This window comes from Tachysurus fulvidraco, unplaced genomic scaffold (assembly GCF_022655615.1).
Source record: "Tachysurus fulvidraco isolate hzauxx_2018 unplaced genomic scaffold, HZAU_PFXX_2.0 HiC_scaffold_79_np12, whole genome shotgun sequence".
Classification (NCBI taxonomy): Eukaryota; Metazoa; Chordata; class Actinopteri; order Siluriformes; family Bagridae; genus Tachysurus; species Tachysurus fulvidraco.
Window position 1 is genome coordinate 2,144 of NW_025926868.1, and position 18,867 is coordinate 21,010.

Genomic DNA, 18,867 nt, shown 5'->3' on the forward strand with positions numbered 1-18,867 from the left:
TGGTGTGTGTGTTACAGTGTGTACTGGGACTGGGGTGTGTGTTACAGTGTTTATTACTAGTATGATGTGTGTGTTATAGTGTTTATTGTAATTGTGGTGTCTTTATTACAGTGTGATTTGGGTTGTGTGTATTACAGTGTGTATTGGGACTTCAATGTGTGTTACAGTGTGTACTGGGACTGGGATGTGTGTATTACAGTGTTTATTGGGACTGGGATGTGTGAATTACAGTGTATATTGGGACTGTGATGTGTGTATTACGGTGTTTATTGGGACTGGGATGTGTGTATTACAGTTTATATTGGGTCAGTGATGTGTGTATTACAGTGTGTATTGGGACTGGGATGTGTGTATTACAGTGTGTATTGGGACTGGGATGTGTGTATTACAGTGTGTATTGGGACTGGGATGTGTGTATTACAGTGTGTATTGGGACTGGGATGTGTGTATTACAGTGTATATTGGGACTGTGATGTGTGTATTACAGTGTGTATTGGGACTGGGATGTCTACTAGTTTGTTGGTTTGAGGAACAGTCAGATCCACATTAATACAGCATGCTGACAGAGCTGTTATTTCTACCTGTGGGCTTTTTCCATTTTTTCCAGGAGCATAGAATAGTTTATTTATATTTTCATTCATGATAATTAGTTTAGGCCACGCCCACTTTAGGGTTACATCCAGGTGTCTTTGATTCAGTCCTGTGAGCAAGAGGGTTTTTTTTTTTGGTTTTTTTTTAACAGGGTGAATTTGCATAAACACGCTTCAGCTGTTAGATTTCATAGTTTCATGAATCCTTCACAAAAACAAGCAGCTGCTGCCCCCTACAGATGCAGATAGAAAATATTATAAGTTCTTGCTGCTAATAAAAAAAAACTTTCACATGGACCAACAATGAAAATAAAGTAAGTAGGAATTCAGACTTGGAGTATTTTTTTATCAGAAAGGTTTAAAGGAGAGAACACACTCAGATTCAGTATCAGCAGTAACATAGTAAATCATTTGGTTTAACCAAATCAATTAATAGGGAAATTAATATGAATTTTTTCCCCAGATTTGTGAACATCTACTTCCATAGTTTTTAATCTGTCAATTTAATTCACTTTATTTATATAACACATTTAACAATGGATATTTTCTCAAAGCAGCTTTAAAAAAGAAAAGAAATTAAAATTAAAGTTTAAATTTTGTAATATTGTTTGTAACAGACTGTGATCTTTTCATGTGTCAATGGTAAGTCTGTGTTTTTGTACTGATGTCTAAGGGGAAGTATCACTGTGTGTCACGGGCGCAGTAATAAACTGCAGTGTCTTCTGTCCTCTTGCTGTTCATCTGCAGATACACCTGCTTCTTACTGTCGTCTCTGGAGATGGTGAAGCGGCCCTTAATAGCACTGGAGTAATATATGGGACTACTGCCACTGTAGATGCTTGCAAGCCATTCTAGCCCTTTTCCAGGCGCCTGTCTGATCCAAGCCAAGTAATGGCTACTAATGTCTAATCCAGATGCTGTGCAGGTCAGTTTATGAGACTGATCAGGTTTGATGATCACTGGATCAGACTCGATCAGTGTCTGACTGCAGGAATCTGCAAGAACACACAAACATAGGTGTTAAAGTAAAAAAAGAAGAAAAATAGAAAAATGTTAAATCGTGTCTCTATATGAAATGAATAATACTAACATTGAATGAGGATTGCTAGAGTAAAGTAACACAAAACTCTGCCTAGTCCCATCTCAAAGAATTAAAATGGTTCCTGCTGCTGTAAATGAACACAAGCTGCTGCTATGTTGTTGGGCTGAATGTTTCAGCATAAATGGTTCAAACACAGGATTTGGTTTGCATGACACACCCACTAGAGATATAAAAACATCATGTGTTTCAGACAAAACATTGCTGTGTTGAGTGCAGCTCTGCAGCTGTTAATCACACTCACACCCCGTTTCATCTCCATATCAATTTAATGTGGAAAATAATTCAGCTGTTTGTTATTATTAATAATGATATGAACGTGTTGTGATGTAATTAACGCTTCCTGTGAAGGTCAGATTGAAAACTGATCTATTTCCAGTTCCCATAAATTAATCTGAATCTCCACCATAATCCATGAAAATGATAATAATTAGATAAACGATCCTTTATGTGGTTATCAGTCATGTGTAGGCTGCACTCTAGAGAATTACATTAACACAGAAATGATTCTCATGTCTGCAAATTTCCTACTTTCTGTTATGAGAAGGTGAATATGAACATGGCTGAAGCTGTTCAGCTATTATTATTAGCTATTAATAGAGGTACAGCTATTATGGGGAACAGAAATGGTGTCACTTGGCCTTTAGAGAGTCTGAATGCTGCAGAAACATATTTAACACTTCAATAAAACATTACAGGCTTTAAAACAAAATGTTAATGAGCCCTTTAATAAACATAGAAAGTAGATAAATGATAACAGGACATGTGACTTGTTCAAAATAAACTCTGTGAAAATGTGTGTCTGGTTTTTGTACAGCTGCTTCCTCAGCTCCAGTCACTGTGGCTTGTCGGGCGCAGTAATAAAGCGCAGTGTCCTCTGTCCTCAGACTCTTGGCCTCTAAGTACTGTGTGCTTGCAGAGACGTCTTCTGTAAAGGTGAGCTGGTTCTTCACAGACTCTGCATATATTGCTGCATTATTGCCTGTATCCATCCTGCCAAGCCATTCCAGAGCTTTCCCTGGTTTCTGTCTGATCCAGTGTATGTAGCTGCTTGTCATTGAATATCCATTTATCTTACAGGAGATCTTCACAGTTTCTCCAGGTCTCTTTACCACAGCAGGAGACTGGTCCAGTCTGATCTCATCACTGCTGACACCTAGCAGATAAAACATAACAAACATCATCATAAACACAGTCAAGTTATTCTGAGGGAATAAATATACAGTACAGAAGTCTCAGGTACCTTTGGTTAACATTATAACAAAGATGTAGTACTGAGTGACCTTCAGCCCCATCATCATGCTCTTTGATTCAGTCGTGTGACACAAACTTCGGGTGAGCAAGAGGCTGTTTTTTTATAACGGTGAATTTGCATAAACACACTTCAGCTGTTAGATTTCATAGTTTCATGAATCCTTCTCAAAAACAAGCAGCTGCCGCCCCCTACAGGTGCAGATACAGAAGATTATAATGTTCTGGCTGTTAGTAAACTTTCACATGGACCAACAATGAAAATATATATTTTTTATCAGAATGGTTTAAAAGAGAGAAAACACTCAGATACAATATCAGCAGTAACATAGTTAAATCATTTGGTTTAATTAATTAGTTAATTGGGAAATCAATATTCGTCTCAATGATAATTTAAAAATGAAAATCTACTTCCTCGGTTCTCAGTCTGTCAATTCAATTCAATTTGTTTTTTTAGCACATTTAACAATGTACATTGCTTCAAAGCAGCTTTACAAAACAACAGAATCACACACACACACACACACACACACTCATCCTCACTTGGTTGACACAGGACAATAAATAATGTCAATGTAAATAATATCCTTTCTATAACAGTTTGTAGACAGTTTGTCACAATGTGAAATATAGTCAATAAATATTAGATATATTCAGGTAAATTAAATAAATATTATATCAGTATAAATGTCCAGACACTGTGATCTTGTCATGTGTCTATAGTAAGTCTGTGTTTTTGTACTGATGTCTAAGGGGAAGTATCACTGTGTGTCACGGGCGCAGTAATAAACTGCAGTGTCTTCTGTCCTCATGCTGTTCATCTGCAGATACACCTGCTTCTTACTGTCGTCTCTGGAGATGGTGAAGCGGCCCTTAACAGCACTGGAGTAATTTATGTTACTACTACTGTAGATGCTTGCAACCCATTCCAGCCCTTTTCCAGGTGCCTGTCTGATCCAAGCCATCCAGGAGCCACTAATGTCTAATCCAGATGCTGTGCAGGTCAGTTTATGAGACTGATCAGGTTTGATGGTCACAGGATCAGACTCGATCAGTGTCTGACTGCAGGAATCTGCAATAGAAGAATATTCAAAGGTAGGAATTAACATTAAAAAATAATTTTAAATGTTTTTTTAAATGATGTAATAAATAATACTAACATTGAATGAAGATTGCTAGAGTAAAGTAACACAAAACTCTGCCTAGTCCCATCTCAAAGAATTAAAATGATTCCTGCTGCTGTAAATGAACACAAACTGCTGCTATGTTGTTGGGCTGAATGTTTCAGCATAAATGGTTCAAACACAGGATTTGGTTTGCATGACACACCCACTAGAGATATAAAAACATCATGTGTTTCAGACAAAACATTGCTGTGTTGAGTGCAGCTCTGCAGCTGTTAATCACACTCACACCCCGTTTCATCTCCATATCAATTTAATGTGAAAATAATTCAGCTGTTTATTATTATTATTATTATTATTATTATTATTATTATTATTATTTCATTTTATTTTATTTTTTTGCTGCAGAAAAACCTCTTATTAATAATGATATGAATGTGTTGTGATGTAATTAACACTTTCCTGAACTACACTGAACACTGTAAACAAACCGTGTAACCGAACATGACCTTCATTCTGGTATAGGCTGAAACCCTCTAGAGGCTTTATCTGACGAATCCAGAGAGAAAGAGCTGAGAAGATTCTAGATCAGGTGTTTTTAAATCCTAAAGAAGATTTGTAATCTCTAGTGAGCAGAAGAGAAAGCTGAAATCTAATATCACAACAGATAGACATTGAAACTATTCTTTATTCTTCTTCTTCTTTCTTAATCAAAAGTCTAGAATAATCTGCTTTAAGAAATGGAATCAGGAGTGAAGCAGGTGACTCGTCTTCTCTAAATTGCCCCTCGGTGTGAATGAGTGTGTGAATGTGTAACATGACCAGAATGTACGCTCAGTGTTCCTGGGATGGACTCTGGAGCCTGCACTCTGACCCAATAAAACACTTCCTAATGATGACCGAGTGACTGAATACATTACCCTGATTATTGTCTTGTGATACTGAATGATTATATGATTAGTTACAGTATATATATCCTTACACCTCTAATTCCAGTAGTTTTGTTCTCTACTAATAAGAGCACAGACATTTGTTCTCTTCTGGACTCCTGAACACATAAAACCTGCAGACGCAGATGGGGAAAATGAGCTGCAGTTTATTTACAGAGTCATTTAAAGAACCGGAATATGAACATGTCTGAATCTGAACTCCGTGTGAGCAAGAGGATGTTTTTGTATTATTACAGGGTGAATTTGCATAAACACACTTCAGCTGTTAGATTTCATAGTTTTATGAATCCTTCTTGAAAACAAGCAGCTGCTGCCCCCTACAGGTGATTTTTAATTCCAGGAGTTTGTAGCCTCGACAGACTCTGTGTTTCTAAATTCAGCACTGCAGCTTGTTGTGTCACTGTGTGTTACACGGGCGCAGTAATACACAGCTGTGTCTTCAGTCTGCATGTTCTGTCCTCTCAGTGTCACCGTGCTGCTGGAGGCATCTTTAGAAATACTGAACTTGCTTTTTAGAGACTCTTTATGATACGTGCTTCCACCCCCCCAAATGTTGTTTATCCATTCCAGAGTTTTCCCTGCAGGTTGGCGAATCCAAGCTGTGGCGTAGCTGTTATCAGTAAGTGAGTAACCGGATACTTTACAGCTGAGGATTAAAGAATCTCCAGGCTTTAACATCACTGAGGTGTCCTGAGTGAGCTCTACTGCACATTCCACATCTGAAAAAAAGACATGTCACAATTCCAGTCAAAAATCTATGTACAGTAGGTTATAACTGCAGGAATTTACTAGCAGCTCTGAGATCATTAGTGAAGTGAAACTCACAGGATGAAGCTGCCAGCAGCAGCAGAACTGGAAGGAACATCGTATAACTAAAAGCAGTGCTAAACTCTCCAGAGCCCACAGTGACCGTGGCTGTTATTTCTCTATATGTAGCTGTAAGGGGAACATTTTACATATTCATTTGCATATTGTTATGCTGGTCTTCTACAGGTGTCAATAATCACAGTGAAAAATGTTCCCTGGTGTTTAAATTAGTTTGTATTTATTTAACACTGAATCTGTAAGTTACATTTAGTATGTAAATGACTTTCATCCTCTGATTTTAAACTGTTTCCTTAGTTTTCACTCTGTCACACTGTGAAAATGTTGGTTTGTCATGTGACTGTAGTAAGTCTGTGTTTTTGTACTGATGTCTAGCTTCCTGTGAGACTAAATGTGTGTTTCATGCTGTCAGCTTCATCACTGCTCTTTACTCATTACTTCTGGTGTCTTTTTAGTCCATCACTGTGGATCACTGTAACATCCAGAAGAACATTCTGCTCTACTTATTGCAGACAAATATATTTTTGACACTACCAACTGCTTAAGGTGAACACTTTCTAAAAAACACACTTACAAATTTGCAGTCTGTGAATATTACTCTCTCTCACTCATTTTCTACCGCTTATCCGAACTTCTCGTGTCACGGAGAGCCTGTGCCTATCTCAGGCGTCATCGTGCATCAAGGCAGGATACACCCTGGACGGAGTGCCAACCCATCACAGGGCACACACACACTCTCATTCACTCACACACTCACACACTACGGACAATTTCCCAGAGATGCCTACCATGCATGTCTTTGGACAGGGGAGGAAACCGGAGTACCCGGAGGAAACCCCCGAGGCACGGGGAGAACATGCAAACTCCACACACACAAGGCAGAGGCCGGAATCAAACCCGACCCTGGAGGTGTGAGGCGAACGTGCTACCCACTAAGCCACCGTGTCCCCCTGTGAATATTATACTTCATAAATAATAAATACATCACTTTCAATTGTACATCAGATCAGCTCTCAGATAGCAGCCCTTTTCTTATGCCTGTAAAGTAATAGTGATGATACTGAGAGCTTACACATTACAGAGGACACACAAAGAATTTAACATTATGAATTCCAGTAAAAAGAGTGAAATGGTGAAAGGAATCACTATATACAGATTTATCATTTCCTACAATTATGTAAAAGTCAATCCCACTGGACAAGGAACAATGATTCACTGGACTGCAGGATAGTAATCTGGTCATTTTCAATATAAATCATAATTCATTTATAATGTGATGTAGAGATGACAGGGTTTATTCAGTAGATTTGAAAAGTACACATTAAACATGTAATTGTAGTTTAAAATTCATCACTACAATCTCATCTAATCAACTGACAGACTGCTAGCTGGTGTTGTCGTCTCTCTTTTCTGAGAAACTAAGAAGGTGAAACATTGAAGAAAGTCACTGTTTCTGTCTCTAACTGTTTCTGTCTTCTACACTGAATAATATATATATATATAATGTTATAAATAATACTAACATTGAATGAAGATTGCTAGAGTAAAGTAACACAAAACTCTGCCTAGTCCCATCTCAAAGAATTAAAATGATTCCTGCTGCTGTAAATGAACACAAACTGCTGCTATGTTGTTGGGCTGAATGTTTCAGCATAAATGGTTCAAACACAGGATTTGGTTTGCATGACACACCCACTAGAGATATAAAAACATCCACAGAGGAACAGACGAGAGGAGAAAAAGCTTCCTGTAAAACTCTGGGTGTGTTTCATGCTGTCAGCTTCATCACTTCTCTTTACTCATTAGATCTCATGTCTTTTTTTGAAGCTGAATGTGCAGTAAAAGATGGTCTTGTTCACACAGACGGCTCTCACAAGGCATCAAACAACAGTAACTTGGTCCTGAATTGACAATAATTTCTAATTTCTGCTAAAAGAAATGAAGACCTAGAACTTTATCTAAAACAAGTTCCAACAGAAGCATAAGAGCTCAGTGAAACATAGAGTAAGGAATTAAAGACATAGAGGCATGATGTTCGAGGCAGGGTGATGGGATGCAGTAGCATGTGTGGACGTCTTTTGTTCCTCTAAGACCTCTCTCTGTGTTGTGTATTGAATCAACGTTATTGGAGGAATTATTGTATTGTGAGTATATAACAGTGTGTTTGGAATGTAGGGATTCATTACTCAGTACATTACATTAATTGTCCATTTAGGTGAATAAGGACTGGGATGGACTCTGGAGCCTGCACTCTGACCCAATAAAACACTTCCTAATGATGACCGAGTGGCTGAATACATTACCCTGATTATTGTCTCGTGATACTGAATGATTATATGATTAGTTACAGTATATATATCTTTACACCTTTAATTCCAGTAGTTTTGTTCTCTATTAATAAGAGCACAGACATTTGTTCTCTTCTGGACTCCTGAACACATAAAACCTGCAGACGCAGATGGGGAAAATGAGCTGCAGTTTATTTACAGAGTCATTTAAAGAACCGGAATATGAACATGTCTGAATCTGAACTTCGGGTGAGCAAGAGGATCTTTTTGTATTATAACAGGGTGAATTTGCATAAACACACTTCATCTGTTAGATTTCATAGTTTCATGAATCCTTCTTGAAAACAAGCAGCTGCTGCCCCCTACAGGTGATTTTTAATTCGAGGAGTTTGTAGTAGTGATGCTGCAGTAAACATCTACATTTCAGTTTGATCTCTCATCAGATTCTGTGCTGCTGAACAAACTCTGTGTTTCTAAATTCAGGAAGTGAACCATCGACCTGTAGTGTTCCTGCAGCTGGCATCACAATCAAAAATGACTTTGTGTGACTATGTTTTAAAATGCTTTATGTTATAAGTGTGACTGAGATGATTTACTAGTTACACTGAGAGGATGTCTGTAACATGTCTCATAAGGTTTTTGTAAGAGAAATCCACTATCCAAGTCTGTAGTTTTCAGATTTATTCATACTAGACAATTAGCGTTAGTATTAAGTTGCATTTTATGTATCACTTCATCATGACTGCTACTGCATGTGCTTGAATATACAGAATTTTCAAGATTTTATTTAATTTATTTGACATGTATCTGAAATGTATTTATGTCATGATGAGGAGATTTATCTGATGGAGGATGTGTAGATCATATGTCGAAATAGGTATCAAGGATTAAATAATACATTTACCTTTGAGGATTATTATCTATGACTGAGAATATTGGGATCATGATAACAGAACAACTTTTACATTTCTATAGTCATGGAATAATGCTCTCACACTTTCACATATGTTCACACAAATTTTAATTATTATTTGTCAAAATTCAACAGGTTCTTGTGTTCAGGATAGTGATATGATTATGACGAGCAGCATTGTTAAAGATATAATATTATGTATTTAAATCAACACTACTATCTTAAACAAATAACTAGATTGAAACTTTTGTGATGATTTGTGGGATTATTGTTTTACATTTAGACTCGGATTCATCAGTGTTGTGTCTTGTGTCCTGTTATTTTAATACTGCATGAGGAGTACAGGGATGTCACAGGGGGGTGGAAGACAACGAATAAGTGAAGAATTCGATCGGCGATGGCGATGGGTTCTGGCCGGAGGAATCGGGGACGGAGGAGGGTGTTGGATCGCAGCAGTGGTGATGCGTAGGTGCGGCTCGAAGGCGAGGATTTAAAGGAGGGGAAATTACGGAAGTTGTGCCGGATTGGTGCGCCTCGTGGACAGCTGATTAGCAGCTGATGCAGCTTACTACGTGGCCTGCCTGAAATAACGCGATGCTTGATATGTTAGTGAGGAAAGAGTGACAAAAAAGGCAAAAACAAGTGAAGACAAAAGCGATGAAGAAAATTAAGCAAAATTAATGTAAAGAAAACTGAAATTGTAGCAATTAAGTTCAGTTAAGTTCGTTAATTTTAGTGAAGTTTAGTTAAGTTCCATTTAAGTGTACAGTAGCATTAAGAGTGTACAGTAGCGAGTAAGTGAACGAAAGTGAAAGTGAAACGTACGAGACAAAATTCCTCCTAACTCCTCCACCTGTTTACTCCTCCCTCAACCTCCGTGCACATCTTCCGTTAGCTCAAGTCGTCTGATCTCCAAGGTAAATAATCCACTTTATAGTAAAACCAGTTTATTTTTTTTAACATTCTCTTTTATTACTGTATGTTTTATACAATATTTGTCATTTATAAATACAGGTGCTGTACATTTTTCATATTCAAAACACATAAACAAAACAACTGGAGTTAAATTTTGCGAGCTGGAACGGATTAACGGGATTTCAATTAATTTAAATGGGGAAAATTGCTTTGAGATACGAGCAAATTGAGATATGAGCAAGGTCACAGAATAAATTAAACTCGTATCTTGAGGTATTACTGTATATTGAACTCTTTATGTTTAAAGTTACAGTTAATGTTATGGAACTTTTGTAAAATGTATGTATTCAGTAATCACTAATTAAAGTCTGACATTTTTCTGTAAATGTTATTTATTTCCCTTTTGGTTCCTCTGTAAGAATATGACTATAAGAGACAGTCTCAGTGTTCATTGTGTCACAGAAATACATAGAAATTGTGGAGTATCTAGATCTGACTGAGTATATGAGAATATGGAATTTGACAGCAAGCTATAAAACGCTGTGCGTGCAGATTACTCCCCATGAATACACAGAAGGCTTCACTTTCAACAGCAGGCCTTGAAACACTTGTGTGCAGATACTCTCAGTAATACACAGTAGGCTTTATAAGCGTACTACAAGAAAGTTTACAGTTAAATACACAAGATTAATCTAATCAACTCTATTACATGAGGATCTATGATTATAAGTTAAAGAAAAGCATTTCAGATTTTTTCTTGAACATTCTGAAAATAAAACATAATAACACATAATGCATTATAGTCTTCTTTTTCTTTTGGAATCTTCTTCCAGTTGTCTAGGTACAGCGTCTGATCCCTCGGTGTCCTCTTTTAAACACCCATATTCAAATCGTTCAACTCTTCAACCAATTCTTCAACCTTTTGGATTTTTACATCAATCTTTCTTTGTTTATTCCCCTTACGTTTCGCTTTTCTTTCCCTATTTCTCCTTCTCTTTGTATTATCTATGTCCGTCTGTCTATTGATGGATAAGTTAATAATTGGTCGTGGTGTACCTTGATATTTATTATTATTTATTTGCTGAGAACCAGTATTAAGAAAACCAGTATCAGGTATGTAGAGTATTGTAACTCCATCCCATACATGCCAGTGTCTGATAACATCTCTTGCATGCCGCTGGCTCACAACAGATTCTGCATGAGAACTCACCTATGAGGCTGATTAGTAGCAGGAATAAGGAGGTGGGATCTTCATGGTGAGTGTTGATGAGACTCGATCTCTCCACTCAACTCAGCTGTACATAAATACTGCATGGACACACAGCAGTCTGGATTTGCATCATGACGTCATGATAGAAAACATGTGGGAGTCATGAGGATGTAACAGAGAGGAACTGCAACTAATCCTTCAACCTACATTATCATAAGTTCGTGTTAGTGATATGATTATTACAGTGTTTATCATGTGCAGTAACATTAAAGATTTTGTATTATGGTTTAAAATCTATATTACAATTATTAAAAAAAAATAACTTTAATCTCTTTGTTCTCATTTGTGGATTATTCATTTATTAATTTACTTATTTATTTATTTTACATTTTATAAGATTTGGATAGATCAGTGTTGTGTCTTGTGTCCTGTTATTGTGAACACTGAATGAGGAGTTTTTGTACAGGGATGTTGTTTATTCCTCTCACTGTGGGGTTCACGAGCGCAGTAATACACAGCTGTGTCTTCAGTCTGCATGTTCTGTCCTCCAATTATTATTGTGTTAGTAGAAGTGTCTCTGGAGATGCTGAACTTATTTTTCAGTTTCTCACTGTAGTCTGTTCCCCCATTAGCATAGATGCGTCCAATCAACTGCAGAGTTTTTCCTGCAGGTTGTCGAATCCAAACTGTATAATGGCTCGTAACTGAATATGAAACCTTGCACTGGATGGAGAGACTCTGGCCTGGCTGGACTGTCATGGAAGCAGGCTGAGTCAGTTCCTCACCATGCACATCTGTGGAGGAAAACACATGGTGATATCTCACACAATATATGCTGCACCTTTATTCTTCATCTAGTAAATGAATGAATTTGATAAAGCACTCACAAGAAGCAGCTGCCAGCAGGAGCAGTAGAGATGTAGAGAACATGGTGTGTGTTGTTTGGACTGGAGTCTTCTCTGTTCTCCAAAGTTTAACAGACACCATCACATCATATAAATAGAGTGAGATCCAGCTCTGACACTTGGATTTGTTTATCTGCTGATGATGGGAGGAGAATGTATCTGAAATGTATTTATATCATGCGGAGGAGATTCATCTGATGGAGGATGTGTGGGTTTATAAACTCAACTTTCAACAAGATTTTTTTATTTGGAACGCTGTCTTTGACATTGTAAACATCTTACAATATTAATATTCTCACAATGTTAATGCTATAATTGATCTAAACGATAACTTCTAAGATTTCTAAAATACACAGATTATTGTAGTTAAATCTGAAGCAGTTTTGCAGAATCACAATAATCAAATGTCTGTCTGGTGAGTTAAATGAAGCTGGAGAACGATTAGAATGTTTAAATTGAGAGAGTTTCTTTACAAAGACTGACATCTAGAGGCACATAAACACACAGACAATTATAATTATAATGTAAACTTAAATTGTGAGTTACACCGACATCCACTTCAGCAAGCTGCACAAACACTTTGGAATAGATTGGTGTTGTATTAAAGAACCTGAATATGAACATGTCTGAATCTGAAACTTGGGTGATGAAGAGAATGTTTTTCTATTATAACAAGGTGAATTTGCATAAACCATCGCTGCCAACTTTTGAGTTCAGCTTAGAGTGAGATTCTGGGGGCGGGGCTTTGGCTATGGGCGAGGGGCTTATGGAGGGGCTTGGTTTGGTGTGGAAAAAAATACAAACACAAAATCCTTGCATTAACAAGTGTATTAAGTATATACTGATTGTCAAAGTATTTGGTATCTGTACAGAATTCCTTGGGAGATTTACATTACATTTAACGTTCACAAACATTTTACAGAAATAGGATTAACATGTGATTGACATGTTCACAGATTAACGTGCTCTATTGTAAGTGCTGGTGGCTGATTTTGCAGCCTTAATCATTTATTTGGATGTCATTGACTTGACATTCTGTTCTTAGAAAAGAATATTTAACATTAACTACTAGGCAGGTCGAGATATTTGTCATCTGGAAATGCTTTTGTACTGTTTTTAATAATAAATTTATGTAAAATAACTGCTCATTGATGCAAGACTAACAACTCTGCTAATGCTAACTTAATTCTATATAAACTATATAACAGCATTGGCCTATTAGTTACTAGCCTAAACTGGACTTAAGTTGGCCGCATATTCACAGATTAGAGATTCCCGAGTCAATAACTCCTGAGCTAAAAGCTCTTTTTACACAAATACCTCTTTTCTATCGTAGTAATGTAGAGAGGCAGCTACAACCCAATTTTCCTCAAAATCAGCTTTCCTCTTTGGTGGACAAAATACATAAGTCTCTATGTGCAGATGACTGAAAGACAGATTCCAAGGGACAATCTGCAAAGTTCAAAACCCGATAAGCTAATACTAAAAAACAGTCACTAACTTCACTGTAATACACTGTAATGTCACCAAACTCAGATCACACATCACTGATGTCCTGATAGTTATACTACAACACTTACATGGGGGAAATGACTTTATATACTATTTACTATTTAAATATTTTTTTATGATTTTTCATTAAAAAAAATTAATAACACTGTAATACACTGTAACTATCAGGACATCAGTGATGTGTGAGCTGAATTTGGTGACAGTACAGTGTATTACAGTGAAGTTATTTTTTTCATTACGAAAAATAATTAAACAAAAAGACATTTCCCTCAAGTAAGTGTTACAGTATAATTATCAGGATATCAGTGATGTGTGAGCTGGTGACTACAGTGTATTACAGTGAAGTTATTGATTTTTTTTGTATTCGCTTTTCGGGTTTTGCACTTTGCTGACGGTCCCTTGGAATCTGTCTCTTAGGTGTTCACACATAGAGATTTATGTATTTTGTCCAACACGTAGAAAGGAAAATTGGGTTGTAGCTGCCTCTGTACATTACTATGGTGAAAAAGAGGTGTAATTTGTGTAATAAAAGCGTTTAGCTCAGGAGTTATTGACTCGGGAAACTCCAATCTATGAATATGTGGCCAACTTTAGTCTAAACTGGATGGAGACACGGAGCACCCTGTAACTCACTGACCTGCCTGCGTTCACAATAAACACGGTGCAGATGGGAGGGAGAATGGCTGACTGCACAGTGTATGGGAATAAATTGTGTATTTCCCTCACAATTGTAACAAAAAACTCACTACACTGTCTGTCTGGTCTCTCTGCGCGTTGCTTTGCGAGATAATGCGGTGCGATTTTTTTTCCCTTACTACTGCTGGGGTGTGGCGTGAGTGCATGAGATTTGGGTCAATTGCGTGATTCTCACGCTGAATGCGTGAGAGTTGGCAGCCCTGCATAAACACACTTCAGCTGTTAGATTTCATAGATTCATGAATCCTTCTTGAAAACAAGCAGCTGCTGCCCCCTACAGGTGATTTTTAATTCCAGGAGATTTTAGTAGTGATGCTGCAGTAAACATCTACATTTCAGTTTGATCTCTCATCAGATTCTGTGCTGCTGATCAGACTCTGTGTTTCTAAATTCAGGAAATGAACCATCGACCTGTAGTGTTCCTGCAGCTGGCATCACAATCAGGAGGAATAAAAGCATGAATAGTACAGTATATAGTCCCAACTAGTCATCACAATCATTGTCCTAGAGCTGATTTACCTCCAGTCAAATGTTAATGTGATACATAACATGTGGATTATTATTATAAATATTACTAAATGCTAGAAAAGATAGGAATAAAGAGGAAGATCTGAGTGCTGGATGTGAATAGATGATGTTGTTTATAATAAAGGTCTCTGGGGTGCAGCTTCCTGCTGAGGGAATATTTACAGCTCACAAGGAAGTGCTTGAGTACGTTTTTGTACAGCTCTGGAGTCTGTTGTGTCAGTGTGACTTTCTTGCACAGTAATAAACTGCCGTGTCTTCAGCTTTCAGACTCTTCACTTCTAGGTACAGCAAGTTTTTATTGGTGTCTTTATTGATGGAGAACTGGCCCTGTAGAGACTGAGCGAATGCAGTGCCAGTGCCAGCGTCAATGCTCCCGATCCACTCAAGTCCTTGTCCTGGTTTCTGACGGATTCAATGCATGTAGTAGCTGCCCATTGAGAATCCGGAGACAGTACAGGACAGAGTGACCGACTCTCCAGGTCTCTTCACCACAGAATCAGAGGAGGTCAGGGACTGTCCATAAGAATCTGGAAGAGAAGAATAGAACTCAGTAATGTTCTCTTATACTGATTATAATGCTAATAATCTTCACATGAAAACATAAACATACATGAAATGAGTAGCAATAAAATACACTGTCCTAAAATCATCCTTCCCTGAGTTCTGCTTCACCCAGGTTTAAAGTGTATGGGAGTGTTATCTCTCACAGAGCTCACTGGAAACTAGAGCAGACAAGAACATGCTGTTTATACACCACTCTATTTGAATATGGAGCGTCCATCACCACTATGGAGATGTTCAACCCACAACCACACGCTGCTCACTGGATAGATGAGTGGATGATAAGGTACTATGTAAATCTCTACAACAGAATGTTTCTCTATCAGAAAGGGAACCAAATCGAATCATTTTTAGAAGACACCTCACTCATCTAAGGAACACATTAGGAAACCTAAATGTAGGAATGGTTACGTGGTGATGGTTTATTTCACACAGACGGCTTTCTCCTGCTCCTGTATTGAGAAGGATAAAGCTCAGTGACAGAAAGTAAGGAATAAATCACTTGGGGAGGTTTTGTTACAGAAAAATAATCTTAATCTTAAATCTAGTCTTAACAGAAATCTTCATCATATCAACCACTGCAGTTTGTTTATCTTCTAATTAAATGTTCACATATTCCTTCAACATATTCCTAATTGTTTGAGAAGTTTATAAGTGATGTAGGAAGTGTTTGGAATGTAGGGATTAGTAACTCAGTAAAATGTAGTTATTATTTAATTAAAGAAGTGAATTGTGATGAGGTTTTTGTGCAGCACTGCAGCTTGTTGTGTCACTGTGTGTTACACGAGCGCAGTAATACACAGCTGTGTCTTCAGTCTGCATGTTCTGTCCTCTCAGTGTCACCGTGCTGCTGGAGGCATCTTTAGAAATACTGAACTTGCTTTTTAGAGACTCTTTATGATAAATGTCTCCACCTCCCCAAATGCGGTTTATTGATTCCAGAGTTTTCCCTGCAGGTTGTCGAATCCAAGCTGTGCCATAGCTGTTATCAGTAACTGAGTAACCGGATACTTTACAGCTGAGGATTAAAGAATCTCCAGGCTTTAACATCACTGAGGTGTCCTGAGTGAGCTCTACTGCACATTCCACATCTGAAAAAAAGACATGTCACAATTCCAGTCAAAAATCTATGTACAGTAGGTTATAACTGCAGGAATTTACTAGCAGCTCTGAGATCATTAGTGAAGTGAAACTCACAGGATGAAGCTGCCAGCAGCAGCAGAACTGGAAGGAACATCGTATAACTAAAAGCAGTGCTAAACTCTCCAGAGCCCACAGTGACCGTGGCTGATATTTCTCTATATGTAGCTGTAAGGAGAACATTTTACATATTCATTTACATATTGTTATGCTGATCTTCTACACGTGTCAATAATCACAGTGAAAAATGTTCCCTGGTGTTTAAATTAGTTTGTATTTATTTAACACTGAATCTGTAAGTTACATTTAGTATGTAAATGACTTTCATCCTCTGATTTTAAACTGTTTCCATAGTTCTCACTCTGTCACACTGTGAAAATGTGGGTTTGTCATGTGACTGTAGTAAGTCTGTGTTTTTGTACTGATGTCTAGCTTCCTGTGAGACTAAATGTGTGTTTAATTCTGTCAGCTTCATCACTGCTCTTTACTCATTACATCTGTTGTTTTTTAGTCCATCACTGTGGATCACTGTAACATCCAGAAGAACATTCTGCTCTACTTATTGCAGACAAATATATTTTTGACACTACCAACTGCTTAAGGTGATCACTTTCTAAAAAACACACTTACAAATTTGCAGTCTGTGAATATTACTCTCTCTCACTCATTTTCTACCGCTTATCCGAACTTCTCGTGTCACGGAGAGCCTGTGCCTATCTCAGGCGTCATCGTGCATCAAGGCAGGATACACCCTGGACGGAGTGCCAACCCATCACAGGGCACACACACACTCTCATTCACTCACACACTCACACACTATGGACAATTTCCCAGAGATGCCTACCATGCATGTCTTTGGACAGGGGAGGAAACCGGAGTACCCGGAGGAAACCCCCGAGGCACGGGGAGAACATGCAAACTCCACACACACAAGGCAGAGGCCGGAATCAAACCCGACCCTGGAGGTGTGAGGCGAACGTGCTACCCACTAAGCCACCATGCCCCCCTGTGAATATTATACTTCATAAATAATAAGTACATCACTTTCAATTGTACATCAGATCAGCTCTCAGATAGCAGCCCTTTTCTTATGCCTGTAAAGTAATAGTGATGATACTGAGAGCTTACACATTACAGAGGACACACAAATAGAATTTAACATTATGAAGTCCAGTAAAAAGAGTGAAATGGTGAAAGGAATCACTATATACAGATTTATCATTTCCTACAATTATGTAAAAGTCAATCCCACTGGACAAGGAACAATGATTCACTGGACTGCAGGATAGTAATCTGGTCATTTTCAATATAAATCATAATTCATTTATAATGTGATGTAGAGACGACATGGTTTATTAAGTAGATTTGAAAAGTACACATTAAACATGTAATTGTAGTTTAAAATTCATCACTACAATCTCATCTAATCAACTGACAGACCGCTAGCTGGTGTTGTCGTCTCTCTTTTCTGAGAAACTAAGAAGGTGAAACATTGAAGAAAGTCACTGTTTCTGTCTCTAACTGTTTCTGTCTCTAACTGTCTTCTATACTGAATGTTTTTGTACAGCGTCTTCACTGATCTGTCTCACTGTGATTTAAGAGCACAGTAAAACACAGCTGTATCTTCTGTCTGAAAGTTTTGCCCATATAAAATCACAGTGTTGCTGGATGTGTCTGGGGACGGATCTCTTTCTTTAGTAAATCGTTGCTGCCAGTATCACTGGAGCTACAGTACCAGCTGATCCATTTCAGCTCATGTCCTTTTTGTCATATCCAGTTAGTACTGTCTAGTGGGTGAGTTTCCAATAATCTTACAGGGGACTGAAAATTGTTCTCCAGACTTAACCAGCATGACTTCAGGGTGAACCAGTTCAACAACAATCAAGCCATTATTCAGGTGCATTCTATCAACAGCAAAACATTAGTTACCATTTACTTACTATGTGGTTGATCAAATGGTGTGGATTATTCAGTCTGGAGCTGTAATGTCTTGGCTTTTTAAGAATGGTGTCGTTAGTGTTTATGACTTTATGAAAATCCCAGGAGAACATGTTCTTATATTTATGACACTGTCAGTCATTAGATTTTCAACTTGTTGTTTAGATCTTGTGAATAAAGAAAGAGCGGCCATCACAGGCCTTAAAGCTTAAAGAAAAACATAATGTGCAATCATTTCTAATGTGTTTGCAGTTTAAATATACAGGATACAGATAAGGACCAAAGGTCGAGTAAACCTTTACTGTTGGTCTGTTAGTAAAATTGTAAAATTATATGTATTACAAATACAAAAAAGATGTAAAAACATTTCTCCATCTGTCTTTGTCTGTAATCATTTATTATTTCCTTTCAGAATATATGTC

At 37.6% G+C, this 18,867-nt stretch overlaps 4 gene segments (V, D, J or C); all 4 read right to left on the reverse strand.

The window, feature by feature from the left end:
- Window positions 1-1,174: 1,174 nt before the first annotated feature.
- On the reverse strand, window positions 1,175-1,726 carry LOC125140400 (the record flags this gene model as incomplete). The annotated part of the segment is given in 2 exon segments: window positions 1,175-1,585; window positions 1,681-1,726. Coding segments are annotated over 2 exon segments (360 nt in total), but the record flags the coding sequence as incomplete, so codon positions are not given.
- A 649-nt stretch (window positions 1,727-2,375) lies between these two features.
- On the reverse strand, window positions 2,376-3,081 carry LOC125140399. The segment is given in 2 exon segments: window positions 2,376-2,845; window positions 2,933-3,081. Coding segments are annotated over 2 exon segments (513 nt in total).
- Window positions 3,082-4,575: 1,494 nt separating this feature from the next.
- Window positions 4,576-5,989, reverse strand: LOC113637515. The segment is given in 3 exon segments: window positions 4,576-4,613; window positions 5,413-5,733; window positions 5,840-5,989. Coding segments are annotated over 3 exon segments (399 nt in total).
- A 10,017-nt stretch (window positions 5,990-16,006) lies between these two features.
- On the reverse strand, window positions 16,007-16,618 carry LOC113640825. The segment is given in 2 exon segments: window positions 16,007-16,458; window positions 16,565-16,618. Coding segments are annotated over 2 exon segments (414 nt in total).
- Between the last annotated feature and the right edge of the window lie 2,249 nt (window positions 16,619-18,867).